Source organism: Dasypus novemcinctus, chromosome 21 (assembly GCF_030445035.2).
Source record: "Dasypus novemcinctus isolate mDasNov1 chromosome 21, mDasNov1.1.hap2, whole genome shotgun sequence".
Classification (NCBI taxonomy): domain Eukaryota; kingdom Metazoa; phylum Chordata; class Mammalia; order Cingulata; family Dasypodidae; genus Dasypus; species Dasypus novemcinctus.
This window is the reverse complement of record NC_080693.1, coordinates 61,801,083-61,813,828: the sequence shown is the minus strand read 5'-3', so window position 1 is coordinate 61,813,828 and position 12,746 is coordinate 61,801,083. Positions and strand designations below refer to the sequence as shown.

At 50.0% G+C, this 12,746-nt stretch overlaps 1 protein-coding gene across 21 annotated transcripts in view; it reads right to left on the bottom strand.

Moving 5' to 3' along the window:
• ATP6V0A1 (ATPase H+ transporting V0 subunit a1) overlaps positions 1-12,746 on the bottom strand; it is a 76,174-nt gene that overhangs the window by 2,260 nt on the left and 61,168 nt on the right. For 8 of the 21 annotated variants that reach the window (XM_058284280.1, XM_004472455.5, XM_058284281.1 and 5 more), the window contains 4 exons: positions 11,386-11,493; positions 10,441-10,458; positions 5,689-5,806; positions 5,210-5,381 (listed from right to left, as the gene is read on the bottom strand). In XM_058284280.1, the coding sequence (XP_058140263.1) occupies positions 5,210-5,381; positions 5,689-5,806; positions 10,441-10,458; positions 11,386-11,493 (416 nt within the window). Of the gene's footprint in view, positions 1-5,209; positions 5,382-5,688; positions 5,807-10,440; positions 10,459-11,372; positions 11,494-12,746 lie in introns of all 21 variants that reach the window. The other 13 variants (XR_011646888.1, XR_011646889.1, XR_011646893.1 and 10 more) reach the window with 2 other exon arrangements.

The following is a 12,746-nucleotide window of genomic DNA, read 5'->3' as shown; positions in this document are numbered from 1 at the left end:
ACTTGGGGACTAAAAGGAAAAACAGAACCTCAACTCCCAGCCCCAGCAGTTCAGCATCCATCCTTGACAGTCTCCTTGGGACCCTTCAAAAGTCAGAAGGGGCAGGAAAGAAGACTCCTCTTGTAAGCAGAGCAGTTGTGAGGCTGCTTGGCTGTGCTTCCCCCCGCGAACTTGTCCTGGATGGCTGCCCAGCAACCAAACTACCACCAAATATGGACAGAAAAATGCATGATTCAGAGGATAAAAAAGCCAAGGAGAGCTGCCCTGAGGAATAGTTTCCACTTGGTTTTGTGTGACCCTGGCGGCACCACATCCCTGCTGAGGAGAGCCAGAGCAGGGGCTGTGACCGCCTCCAGGGAATGGCTCATGCAGGAAGAAGGCTTTAGGAAGCTGTCGCCCCTTTAGTCTCCTTGCCCACCCTTCAGCCTTCAGAAGAGCTTCCACACTCCAAGCCCAGGAGGGAAGAACGAGAGGAAGGGGAGGGAGGTGGTCTGGGGCCCACGGAGCAGAAGGCCTTGCCCACCACGGCGCTGAGCGATCCTCAGAGCCCTCCTCAGCTGCCCCTTCAGTTCTGAGTTGCTGGCAAAGCTGCCAGCTCCACCCCCTGGGGAGGGCAGTGAAGCAGAGTTTTCTGTGTACGCTGCTTTCTCCCCACATTCTGCAGGAGCTGGTCTAGGTCCCAAAGCCTCGCAGGCCCTACAAGATTCCCATTAGCGCCTGGGCAGAGCTCCCCACAGGGAACAGAGGATCTGGGCAAGGGACAGGAGATGGAGCATGTACAAAGGAGACACAAGCTAAAGCTATTCAAAGAGCAAACCAGGGCCTGGTTCACCCCCAGGCCCCAGTATCCTGAAAAGTCCTTCCCCGACAGTCCCAGCCACTAAAGCCGACTGGGGGAGTAAGGCAGGGATAAGGACGTGCTCCTTTGGGTCTGAATTCTTCCTGTTGGGTAGGCTGTATTCTCCTATGGCAAGGCTATTTCTGAGCAACAGAAGATAGATTTATATGCCCCCTTTTTGTTCAATGATATAGATCCAGACACAAGACAAGTCACCTTAGGGTCCTAGTCTATAACTTAGGGACCAATGTCGGCCTTTAGAGGTATGACCCCCACGCCCCAATCCCAGTGAGGTTGACCAGAATTCTGACCATCTGACTAACAGCCGAGACTACACAAACAATTCTAACTCCAACCTGGGTGAACGGAGCAGTGGCTTTGTTTTCAGATGCTTGTGGGGTCACCACCCTTCTCTTGGCACCCCTCCGAGTGCCTCATCCACAGCTGAGTCTGGCCTGGATAAAGGGAGTCACATGCCTGGGATGGGGGCAGGTACACTCTACCCACAGAGCTGTGTGAGATGATGGCTGGTCCCTCTGAAATGCCACCGAATATCACCTTTCCCCACCAGCTGCTGCTCGAGGTCAGGGACTCAGGATGGCCACAGCCAGGGACATCTTGGGCTCCCTTCCCAGCATAAAGCTGAAAAGCAATTTCCCCGTCATCCTCCCCACCCTCTTCTCCCCCCAACCAGGGAAATGTGCTTCCTGAGAAAGTACAAACATGAAATTCTGTGCTGAGGTGGAGCAGAGCCTGCGGCCGCCCTGCAAATTCTTCCTTCTTTAGGGCATGCTCTGCTCAGGAAGCCTCAGGCCTCGCCATGCCCAATGCTGCTAAAACGCACCGGAAGCACCCAGAGATTGGGAAGAGAGCTTCAGAAGTCAGATGGGTTTCTGAGTCATCCCTTCCAGTGGCAGCACTTGGCAAAGGCCACAGTGACCTAAAGGGACTAACTGGGGTGCCACAGAGAGGTTACTCCTGGCACGTAACAGGAAACTTCATTTCCTTGAGTGGGTGAAGGGGGGAGGAGTTCTGGGGCCTCCTCCCTTTCCTGGTGGAGGTGTGACACAGTGAAGGCAGCAATGGAAAAAAAATGTGTGCTGAGTTGCTTCACCGGCCCTTTCTGCCACTCTTTGAGCAGTTCAGGGCCTAGAACACCCATCCATCTGATGGCTCAAATGTCAGGGTCATGATGTTGGCCCGGGACTTCATTTTAGGGGTTCTCCCATCTCCTGGGGCAGCCATTACCTCAGCTACCCCACACTGTTATGCTATGGCACCACTGAACGCCTTACAACTGGTTCCCTAATTCTGTCCCTGTAACCACCGGACAACCTGTGAGTGTGTGTGTACATCCACCCATATATGAAATATGACAAATAAGAAGGGATTGTGTTCCTGTGAAGGAAGGCCATGGGAGGACAGCCTTACTGCATAAAATCATTTCGGTGTCCACAGTTCTAACTACAGATCACATATCCCTGCCTCGTGCCTTCTCGAATGAGGAAAAGATATCTAATTATGGTAGTCAAGAGAGCCAAGCACGCTTTACATAGTAGATGAGAGGAAAAGTGAGAGACAGACATAACTTAGAAGAAGGCAGAATTAGCAGTTCACTATAGTTTTGCTCACTACAGTTTTCAAATATTTCACTCACCTTCTTATGCTCCCACATAAATCTCAGACTAGTGGTTTATATTTGTCATAGAACGAAATGGTTTTCCTCTTGTCCCCAGTAGAGACCTAGAGCTCGTGTAATGGCCAACCCTTGCATTAGAACCAGGAAACACTAGTTGAAAGCCAGGGATAAAGTAAGGGACGTGATGATGCCCGGGCTGGATGCTGGGAAACAGCAACGTCCCCACTGCTAGCAGGACTGGGCTGTTCCCTGCCCCCTAGATGGCCACAGGGCAACTCCTCTCCCAGTCCTGGGCCGCCTCCTGGAAGTCTGCAGTCAGCCAGGAGGGGGTGTCCAAGCACCAGTTTTGTTTAACAGATGTCCCAACCGCATCACAGGCCACACCCCTCCCAAGATGGGGAGTTGCACAAAAGATGTTTTCACATTTTTTCCCCGCTCTACACAATACGGTTGCTACCAAAAATATATATATAGATATATAGGTAGATACACATACTTTGTCTGGAAAGCCAGTTCCCTGCAAACAATATCCAAGCAGCATTCAGAGGCATTCAGAGGCTATCATGTGCCTTCCCTGATAAAGTTTCTTCCCAGGGGCCCACAGTCAGATGCCCTCTCCATCTGATCTAAAGCAGGGCCGCCATGCTCTGTACCTAAGCCCGTTTACAATGGGCCAGGGCTTGGTGACAGACCTCTGGTGCGTTCACTCTTCCCTATTTGATCACAGTAACTCTGTGATGTGGCTATTATCCTCTTTTTTTTCACATGAGGGGAAGGGGGCTCAGTGAGCCCCCTTTGCTCAGGGTCATCCAGGCAGTGCTGACACAACTGGAATTCAAACCCACATTGGCATGATTCTGAAGCCTGCTCTCTTGTCACTTATCACTTCCTAGGGCCATTCACGAGGATGCAGGAAAACACCTTCACCTGACGGTCACCGGCCAGCCTGCGAGACAGTCATCCTTCTGGCAAGAAAACACACTTCCAAAACTACTTCAGCTCCCTCTGGAGATGAGGCCCAAACCCAGGAACCCTTCCTTGCTTCCCACTGTGCCTGGCTCACAGCTCGTCCAGACGGTTTCTGTCCAGCTCTTTAACTGCTCCCCACCCTGCCCAGGGAGGAGGCACCCACTACCCGTGTGGGCTGGAATTAAAGTGGTTAACTGTTCCATCAAGCCCAGCCGCTCAGGAAACAGAGAAATGAATAAGAAAAGAAGGAAGCTGAGAGGGCAAGAAAAAGTGAGTCACCACTGGCTGATTACTCAGACGTTCCCTCACACCCAGCTGATAAGCAGAGAACCTCGTAGGGCGCCAGCCGCCTGAAACAACCCCCCTCCCACCCTCTCTGGCTCTACAATAAACACAAGAGCTGGATGGGAAGAGAGAGCCAGGCCCTAGAAAGCAAAGACTTCAGTGTTCGGCAGGATGGATTCTTCCAAAGGAGCTTTTTAAGGAAAAGAAAGGCCCAGCCGTATCACCCTTGCATGCCTCACCTTTCTCCTCCACAATTTGGGGTAAAATCCAGCTGCATCTTTGGGGAGGCTCTGCTATAACCAAGCCAGGAGGAAAATCAAAGACAAGGGGAAGACAACCTCTACCCAGTATGGAAGGGGTTTCTCAAGTTCAGATTTTGGCTGTTCTTTCAGGTACGGAGAGCTGCTGGAAGATGATAAGCAAAGCCCTCTTCTGGCCTCTGGATCTTTAATACCACAAAGATCATTTAGTCTAGGGGTTTCTAAGGTGGGGTGAATGAGCTCACAACCCCGCAGGCGTAAACTGTGTGCACCTATCGGGTGTGTGTCTGTGTTTCTCTGGGAAGAGGGCCCAGAACTTTCAGAGAACAGGATCTGAGAAACAAAAAAAAGAGGAAGAATCATAGTATAGAGGAGGAAATGGAGACCCAAAGAGTGACCTATTGGAGGTACAGCTGCCAGATAAAATACGGAACACCCAGGCTTTAGTGTAACTATGCCTCAGGCTACATTTGTAACACACTTTTACTAAGTTATCTGCTGTTCATCAGCAATTCAAATATAACCTGCCCTTTCAATGGCTAAATGTGACAACCCTAGGTTAAAGTTCCAGTCACCCAGCTCGCCCCCTCTCTGAGACTAGGCTCTCGTGCAGAGCCATTTAGAGCCACTAAAGAAAGCAAATAAACAAACACGTTTAAAACACAAAACCGGCCCTTCTGAAGAGTTGCTTCAGTGTGCTGAGTCACACACTTTGGATCCAGGAATCCCTTCCACCATTTCCCACCCCCACAACAAGCTGCCAGGGCCCTCCCGAAGCACAAAGACAGAACTAAGGGACAAAGCTGGGATGCAGTGTGTGCTACCACTTTCCTGGACTGAGAATCCAGGGCTGCTTTCACTGCTCTGAAGACTGAAGAAAATCACATGCCAGAGCCGAAAAACCCAAATAAACAAACAAAACCCCCAAACCTCAGCAACTCTTTCAAGCCACACCAAGAGGACTAAGGACTGCTAAAGGCAGGAGAGAACCTGAGAACTCTCCCCGGAGGCTATGAAAAGAGGAGCTCACCTCCAGAGGGAGCTGTGATTTCCCTTCCCAGGACACATCTGGCTGTTGACTACTAGGATGAGTCCTGGGGTGTGGCATGTGGAAGCAGGTACTTCCTGCCTTGCTGGAAACCCCCTTCTAGTAAGGGGACTCTGGGATTCCGCCAGGAGAGTAAAGGTGCCCTCTGTGTGCAGCTTGGGGCCCCTCACCAGTGTAGCCGCAGCGCGTGGAGGAAGGCCGAGAGGCCCTCCATGATCAGGAGGATGGCCACCGTCAGGGTGGCAAAGGCGGAGAAGATGAAGAACAGCGCCAGACTTCCTGCCAAGCTCTTCACCCTCAGGCCGATGTGGATCACCATGGTCCAAAGCACTTCGGACAACTCTGGGGAACACGGAGAGACACGAGGTTGGGTTGCCGGGCAAGAGGTGGTCGGGGCCTTGTACCTGGCCCTGCCATCCCTTCCCTGTAGGGTTCGCTGCACCTTGCCTCCTGCGGCCTTGGCTGGACCACCATGCCGTGCTAACCTGGCAAAGGTGCTGATCCTCCCACCTGATACATCCTCTCTGGATTCAGAAGCCTGAAGAATTCCAGAACCTCTATGTATTTCCACTCTATTTAAGCCCCCCACCTGGGTCCAAGGGCCCAGAGAAAGGACAGGCACAGTTCTAGGTCGGGAAGAAATACTCACGTGCATGGGCGAGGCTGAGGGCCCAGAGCCGCAGGTAGGAGGCGGTGTTGGAGATGCAGCCCAGGCAGTACTCAATGGTGTGGATGGCCTGGTGGACCATGGTATCCCCAAAGTCAAACTGTTGTGGGAGGAGAGAAGAGAGAAGAGGTGAGGGTGGGAAGGGAATACACTAGAAGCCAATGATGGCTGCCCGGATGAGGGCAGGGGCTGCACTTCTCACAGCTGGTGCCTCGGCTCTGGAGGGGCCCAGAGCACCTGGTGTGGAACTCAGGAGGTGCTTTCAGCCTTCCCCCAGTCTGGCCTGCCTTAGCCCACCTTGGACACCTGCATTCCCCTCAGTACACTACATTTTAATAAATTACATCTTAATTCGATTTTTCTCAGCGCATTTGTTTTTCCTCCCTGGTAGGTGGTGAGCTTGAGTGAAGGGTTGCTGAGTTGCAGCACTCAGTAAACAATGGCCAGGACTGGTACTATAAGGAGCTGCTGGCAGGCACTGCTCTAGCCGATTCCCACCTTGCAGATGCCATGGAGTAAAGCATCCCTGCTCTAAACAACCCACAGAAGAGCAGGAAGGGATTTACCCCAGAATGTGCTTTAGGAGACAGGCTATCAGGTCAGGAATAGCTGGCAGAAGACACCAACCCTCCAGAGCCACTGTATTTATTATTATTTTTACAGCCTTTTGGGAGCAAGATACACTCCTTTTCCTTTGTGACTTCTGAAAAGTTCACACAGGGAAAATTTTTACAAATTCCTACAAGGAAATTTCATTAAGGCCAAAGAGATTATCTTCTGTGTTTTGTTTTCCTAGCCCTTTATTTCCATTTTCCTTTTAATACCAAGAATTATTTCCAGAACCCAGTGGTGGGGCTGGACCAAGCTCTCCACAGCTCACTTTCAGAGCTGCTGCCCGCACAGCCAGGAGTGAGCACAGGCCTCTGCTGGGAAAGCGCCTCCGTGACCCCAGGAGCACAGGGTGCTTTTCACAGTGCCTCACTCTCTCCTGACAGCCCAGGAAAGAACAGGAGGCAGCTCCCCTTCTCAGCTCCTCCCCAGAGCCAGAGGGCACAGGCCTGATAAGCCTCCAGGCACTCTCCATCCTCTCCTCCCCTCCTTCTAGGCTGGGGCCTCTGAGGACCAAGGGCACAGTCTACTTTGCACTGCAATTTCTTTCTAGACTCACATGACTCCACTTCCAAAGGACACCAGAAATGTCTCGGGAAATCACATGGAGACAGGAGGCAGAGAGGGGCAGGCCAGAGGAGAGGGGCCAGCTCCAACACACCACCTCTGGGCCAGCGCCTCCTTTTCCCTGGCCTCTGAACCAGCCACACATAGTGTGTTTCTGGACTTTCCTCCTTGAACGGGCTCTTCAAAGCCTCCTAGTTTCCCTGAAAAACCTCAGTCCCAACAATCCTGTGAGGAGCTCTTTGCCCTGACGCTGTCCTCGAAGGAAGGCCCCAAGGGGGCAGCTCTTTACCCCTAAGAGCGGCAATGGCAATGACAGCGACTGCTCAGGGTCGTTTGGACCAGCCCCTTTCAGCATTTTTATTCTGCCTCAAGCTTCTCCTGTTAAAAAGGGAAAAGGAGAAGAGGGAAGAAATTCCTTCATTCCCAGCATCACGCTTTATTACTCTGGGGAAGTTTACTCAGCTATACTACAGTGAAAAGAAATGGTACCTACCTCACAGGTGAGAATTAAATGAGAAATCCAGTTGAGCACTTAGAAGGGGTCACAGTATATGACCAATGTACACCTCTGACCATGAACCCTGCAGACTCCTGGTCTCCACTCCCCACCGTAGGCTCCTCCCCTTCTCCCCACTGCCCCCCCACTGCACTGTGGCTTCTCCCCTCTCTGTGCCAAGTCAGCCCTTCTTAGCAAGGTCGCCCTTGCTAAGAACCCCTCCTGTTGTTAAGAGGCACTCTGTCCTGACTGAAGCACCGCAGTCCTTGGCACCATTGCCTCTTCTTCCCTCTTGAGACACTCGCCACTCCCTGGTTCTCCTCTTACTTCTCTGAACACTCCTGCTCATGAAGCCATGGCTCTCCTTGCCTAAATGGCTAGTGTTCCTTGGAATTCCAGCCTCAACCCTTACATCTTTCCTGTGGGATCACCACTTTCGGGGCTTCAACGGTCATCCCAGGAGTGACTCCCCAGTGGATATCTCCAGCCCATTTGTGTTACCTATTTCTCATGGGCTAGGCTACAACTCTCCTGGGTGTGCCACAGGCACTTCAAACTCAATGTCCTTGAAACTAGCCAAATTAACTGCTCTTCTCTGACCCACCAAGACCTACTTCTACTTCATGCCCCATGTCTAATAGAGTGGCACTACCAGGGCCCCAGGCACCCATGCTGGAAGTCAATCTTGAATCTTTGGTCGCTCTCACCCCTGCATCCATTAAGGCACTAGGGAGTAGTTTTACCTCCTTCTGACCTCACAGAGGTCCCTTCCTTTCCAGCTTCCTCTGCACACACTTTACTTCACTAGCCTCCGTACCCCCAATTCTTTCCTGAATCAGATTGGACTAATTGGTCTCCATGCCTGAAGGCTGTGCCCCTTCCCCAATCCGATATACCCAATACCACCACAAGGGGTATCTCAGCAGTGCACACATAGCTGCATCACTTCTAGCTTTATCTCCTTCTTATGGCTCCTTGCTGCCCAAACGCTCTACTATGGCTGGTCTCTGCCAACCCCTTGTTTCACCTCTCACCAGGCCCCCAACCTCTGAGTCTGTGCTCCAACCAAACTGACTACTTGCTCATCTCCAAAACATGATGGGCCATGGACCCTTCATAATAACTATACATGCCGCTGATCTGCCTTTCCACCCCTCCCTCCCCAGAAAATCCTGCTTGATCAAACTGCGCTTAGGAACAACCTTCCTGGCCTCCTCTTCTGTACCCCACTGCAGTGTTTGTCAGGTGTCCTCGTGTCCCCTGTGCTCTCACAGCATCCTGGGCACCCCTCTATCACAGCATCTATTGCTGAGACTGTCTCCCTAGTTTGTCTGGGAGCTCCTTGAAGGCAAGGACTGTAGTTTTTCTCTCCAGGTTTCTGCAGCACTAAACAGCACTTGACACATGGAGAGTGGATGGAGGAGGGGGATGAACACACCTGGAGGGAGGAAACAGTGGGAGGGAGAGGTGCTGCTGACCCTTGCTCGGTGGTTAACGCCTTTCAAAAATGTCCCAAGAATTAACTAGTCTGGCCCTGGTTTGCAGACGGACTGAGTGGCCTCCAGGGAGAGGGGCTGTTGCTTCAACTGAACTGAAGCAACAGCCTGCCTGGGGCAAACAGGTTTTCACAATCAAAGCAAAATGGGGGAAGTTCTAGAAGTATGCTGAACTTTTTTTTTTTAAAGCCTGGTTGTTTGAAATCTTTAGGTAATCTCATCATTATCTAAATTTGGCTGTAGAGAAATGACTGTGTGTGCCTGATAAACATAAACATAAAATGTTATGACTACTTATGCAGCCAATGAAAGCTGAATTCCGGAGTGAGCTGGATGGCCAGAGACTGGGTAGCTGAATTACAGTCCATGTTGTCTGGCTGGCCAATCCCCCTGGGATACAGCTACAAATGAGGATATTGGTACAGGATGGTCAGTCAGGACCATTCTGGCAAGGACCAAAAAGACATTTAGAAAGCAGTGTCATTAAAGGTGGTGGTACCGGGGGAGGGCTGGGCTCCTCACTAACCTGGAGCATGCACCTATCCTGTCCTTCCAGGAAACTTGGCCAGCATCTGTGCACAGGTGGGTGACCCAGGGGAAGACAGGTTCCTTGATGCTAGCAAAGGGGCCTCTCCAGCTTTCAGGAATTGCTTTTACCTGTTTGTATACAGGACGGTAAAGGTCTTCCCACTCATATTCCACTACCCCCTCAGAGAGGACTAGGAGAACGGGATGGGAAAAGTATATATTTCATGGGTCTAGGTATTTTAGAGACAAGTTTGGGGGGAAGATGCAAACAGTGCAGCAAGGCCTTTTAAAAACCTAGCTCAAAAGCTGTGTCTCACTAAATGAATTATTGTTAAACTATCAGGCCTTCTACTCCAGATGAGGTCTGAATATTTAGCCAACTTTCTTTCTACTCCCTATGTGTGGCCGAATAATATGAACTCCTCTCACACAGATGGATTATTTTTTTCTGAGATGCACGTGAGAGGCAAAGCCTCCTTTTGAAAGCTGCCTAGTTCTCTCACCTGCGTCACATGGAGGTACAGCTGACCCCAAGCAAGGGTCCAGCAATTTTAACTTCAAGCATCACCAAGCCGATGAGGACAACAGGAAGAGGCTGGCTGCCTTTCTGACGGGGAGGAAGGGTGGCTTTGCTCCTAAGCTCAGAGGAGCAGGGAGGAAACACAGCGATTCCCGGTGGCAGAGCAACCACAGCATCACAGGAGAGGAAGGCAGGGCCAGTGGGATCGAAACCCCAAAGGGAGTCACTTCAAGAATGCCAATGCAGACATTACTTGTAGCTCCTTTCAAAGCCATTCTCAGAGGTGTTAGATCAGCAAGGTCAGTGAAACAAAGACAGAGGTGACCAACATGAGATGCAGTTAATGGAGATGAACTTTTTCATAACACAGGCTCATGAACTGCTTAGACATGGCCAGTGAGATGCAAGGTGCAGGTGTCATGTGTGTGGCCCCAGGGTGCACAGGGTCAGCAGAGTGATCACAAAGATGGGAAGAGAAACCCCAGAAAAACATGAAGGCAAAGCCGCCTTTGTCTTACCACTTCATCCTCTGTAGGCTTGAAAACACAAGTTTACACTTAGTGGGAAGCTGCACCACACACAAGGTTATAAGTCATGAGCACAAAGTTAGCAACCGCTTCTTGGGGAAGACTGTTAAAGTAAAATGGGGCTAGCATTGTTGGAGGCAGGCCTCCTCAGCATACACGGAAAGCAAACTCAGCAGCAATTTAGAGCATTAAGATATCTATTTAAAAGGTATCCCAACCCTTGCAAGTGGTTAGACAGACTTAAATGTCCAGTCACTTGGGTCCTCAACTCCTATTCTATCTGCTTTAGAAAGAACACAACAATTAGATGAAATGCAAAAGCTCAGTTCAGAGGCTTTGTGCCATGAGTCGTTAGGCAAGGAGACTGGATTTTTTAAAAAATGAGCTTGGAGGTGGTATATTAAGGAAAACTCTAGCCTGGCCTTACTACTTTTCACCGTCCCTGTAAAAAGTAGGTAATTAACTTATTTTAAAAGGTTCAAACAAAATATCTGGAACAAGAGCCCATCAGTGGGACAGGACTTCAAAGCACCAGCAATTACAGCTACATAATTAAAAGGATTCTTGGAAGGGGCAAGGGATGAAGAAGCGATCTATCATAAATGGCCTGTGCTTCTGGTAATGAGTTGGGGTGCTGGGGCTTACTCCGCCTGGTCCTGAGGAGAGCTGGCGATTGAGATCAGCATGCAGAGTACTGCAGGCCACACAGAATCTAAGAAGTTAAACAACAGAACAAAACTGCTGTGGGCTCTACAGACACTCCTGGAATCTGGAGCAGGGGCCCACTGGAAAAAGCTGTGATGCCCTAAGAAGTCCAGAAGGCAGGCTGAGTATGAGCATTTTTCAAGAAGAATGGGGTGAGGCCTCTTAGATGTTATATAAGACTAGGGCTGGCCTGAGATAGAAGGAGAGAAAGCCCACACCACTGGATCTTACCTCTTCTGTGTCCTCGGAATGGGTGGAGAGCTGGTCATGCTGAATAATCTCAGCATCCTCCTCTGTCGGTCCGTTGCCCACCCTGATCCCACCAAAGTTGAGAGTTCCCTACACAGATGAACAGAAAGAGTAGAATTTGCCTGGGCTTTAATGTGACATTCTGTGAGGTGGGGAAGGGTGATGGTTAGTAAATACAAACTTCAGAAAAGCATATATTCTAACAACAAAAACCAAACCCACAGATCAAAGGGCTAAGTAAAAACAAATTGCTTCCTACCCCAACCACCACCTCCCAGACCAGGACCCAACCTACATTTCCTGCCTCATCCTGCTTGAAAGCAAATACGCAGTCCTTCCTGCTGCACTGAGAGACACCTAACTTGCCTCAGCCAACACTAACTGTGAATCCTATTTGAATGAAGAGCTTAAGACAACAGACTCTCATAACAAGCGTAACTCTAGCTATAGAGCCTGCAAGGGCTCAAGCTTTTCTGGAACTAAAGATTAGACTTTCTAAGAGTGAAGTGAACCCAATGACATGGTTTGTCACAGGATTGTACCCTGTTCTGATAAGCTTTCAATGGGGACCCAAGAGTTCCAGCAACCTCTCCCAGAAATGTAACCATCTCTGCCTGGGAACAAAGGACTTCCTAGGACAGAGAAGGAAAAAAAAAAACCAAACTCAGTGTACATCAGCTTGTGGCTAGAGGAATTCCAAGTTAAAACAGAGAGAGAGAATCTTTTCCTTTAACCTTCTGGAATGTTAAAACAACTCTTTTATAGGCATGTGGGCAGACCCTAAGTTGGGTATTTGTTCCTTCCCACTGAAAGGTGCATATTTCAGCAGGGTGTTCATAAACAGAAATTCGAAATCAACTTGATTTGGAGTAGCTCAGGTTTATTGCAGCAAAAGGACTCTCTGGGTACAAAAACAGAGGTAGAACTGGGATTAAGTCACAGGAGTCATTTAGAGCCAATCTGCGGCAGAGGGAAGGCAGCTGAAGAAACAGCCCTTAGAACCACTTCACATGGTTCCTGTCCAGGGAGCCAAACAAGACAAGAGTTGGAAAACTGGTCTCCAGCAAAGTGTCTTCCCAGCAGCAGTACAAACAGCATACAGGCAGGTTTGTTTAACTTCCCTGAGGCCCTGTTCTTGGCTTCTCCTTTGGGTGTGTACGTTTTACCACAGCTTACTGACTAGCTCAGACCTGGTTTGGGCAAATTCTCCCTCTTCTTCCAATAGTAGTTTTCAAAGGCTGTCAGAGAACCCGTTGCATCAGAATCACCTTGAAAGCTGAATTTTAAATAGAGATTCTCAAATAACATCCTCAGAAATTGTAAATGTAATAGGTCTGGGGTGG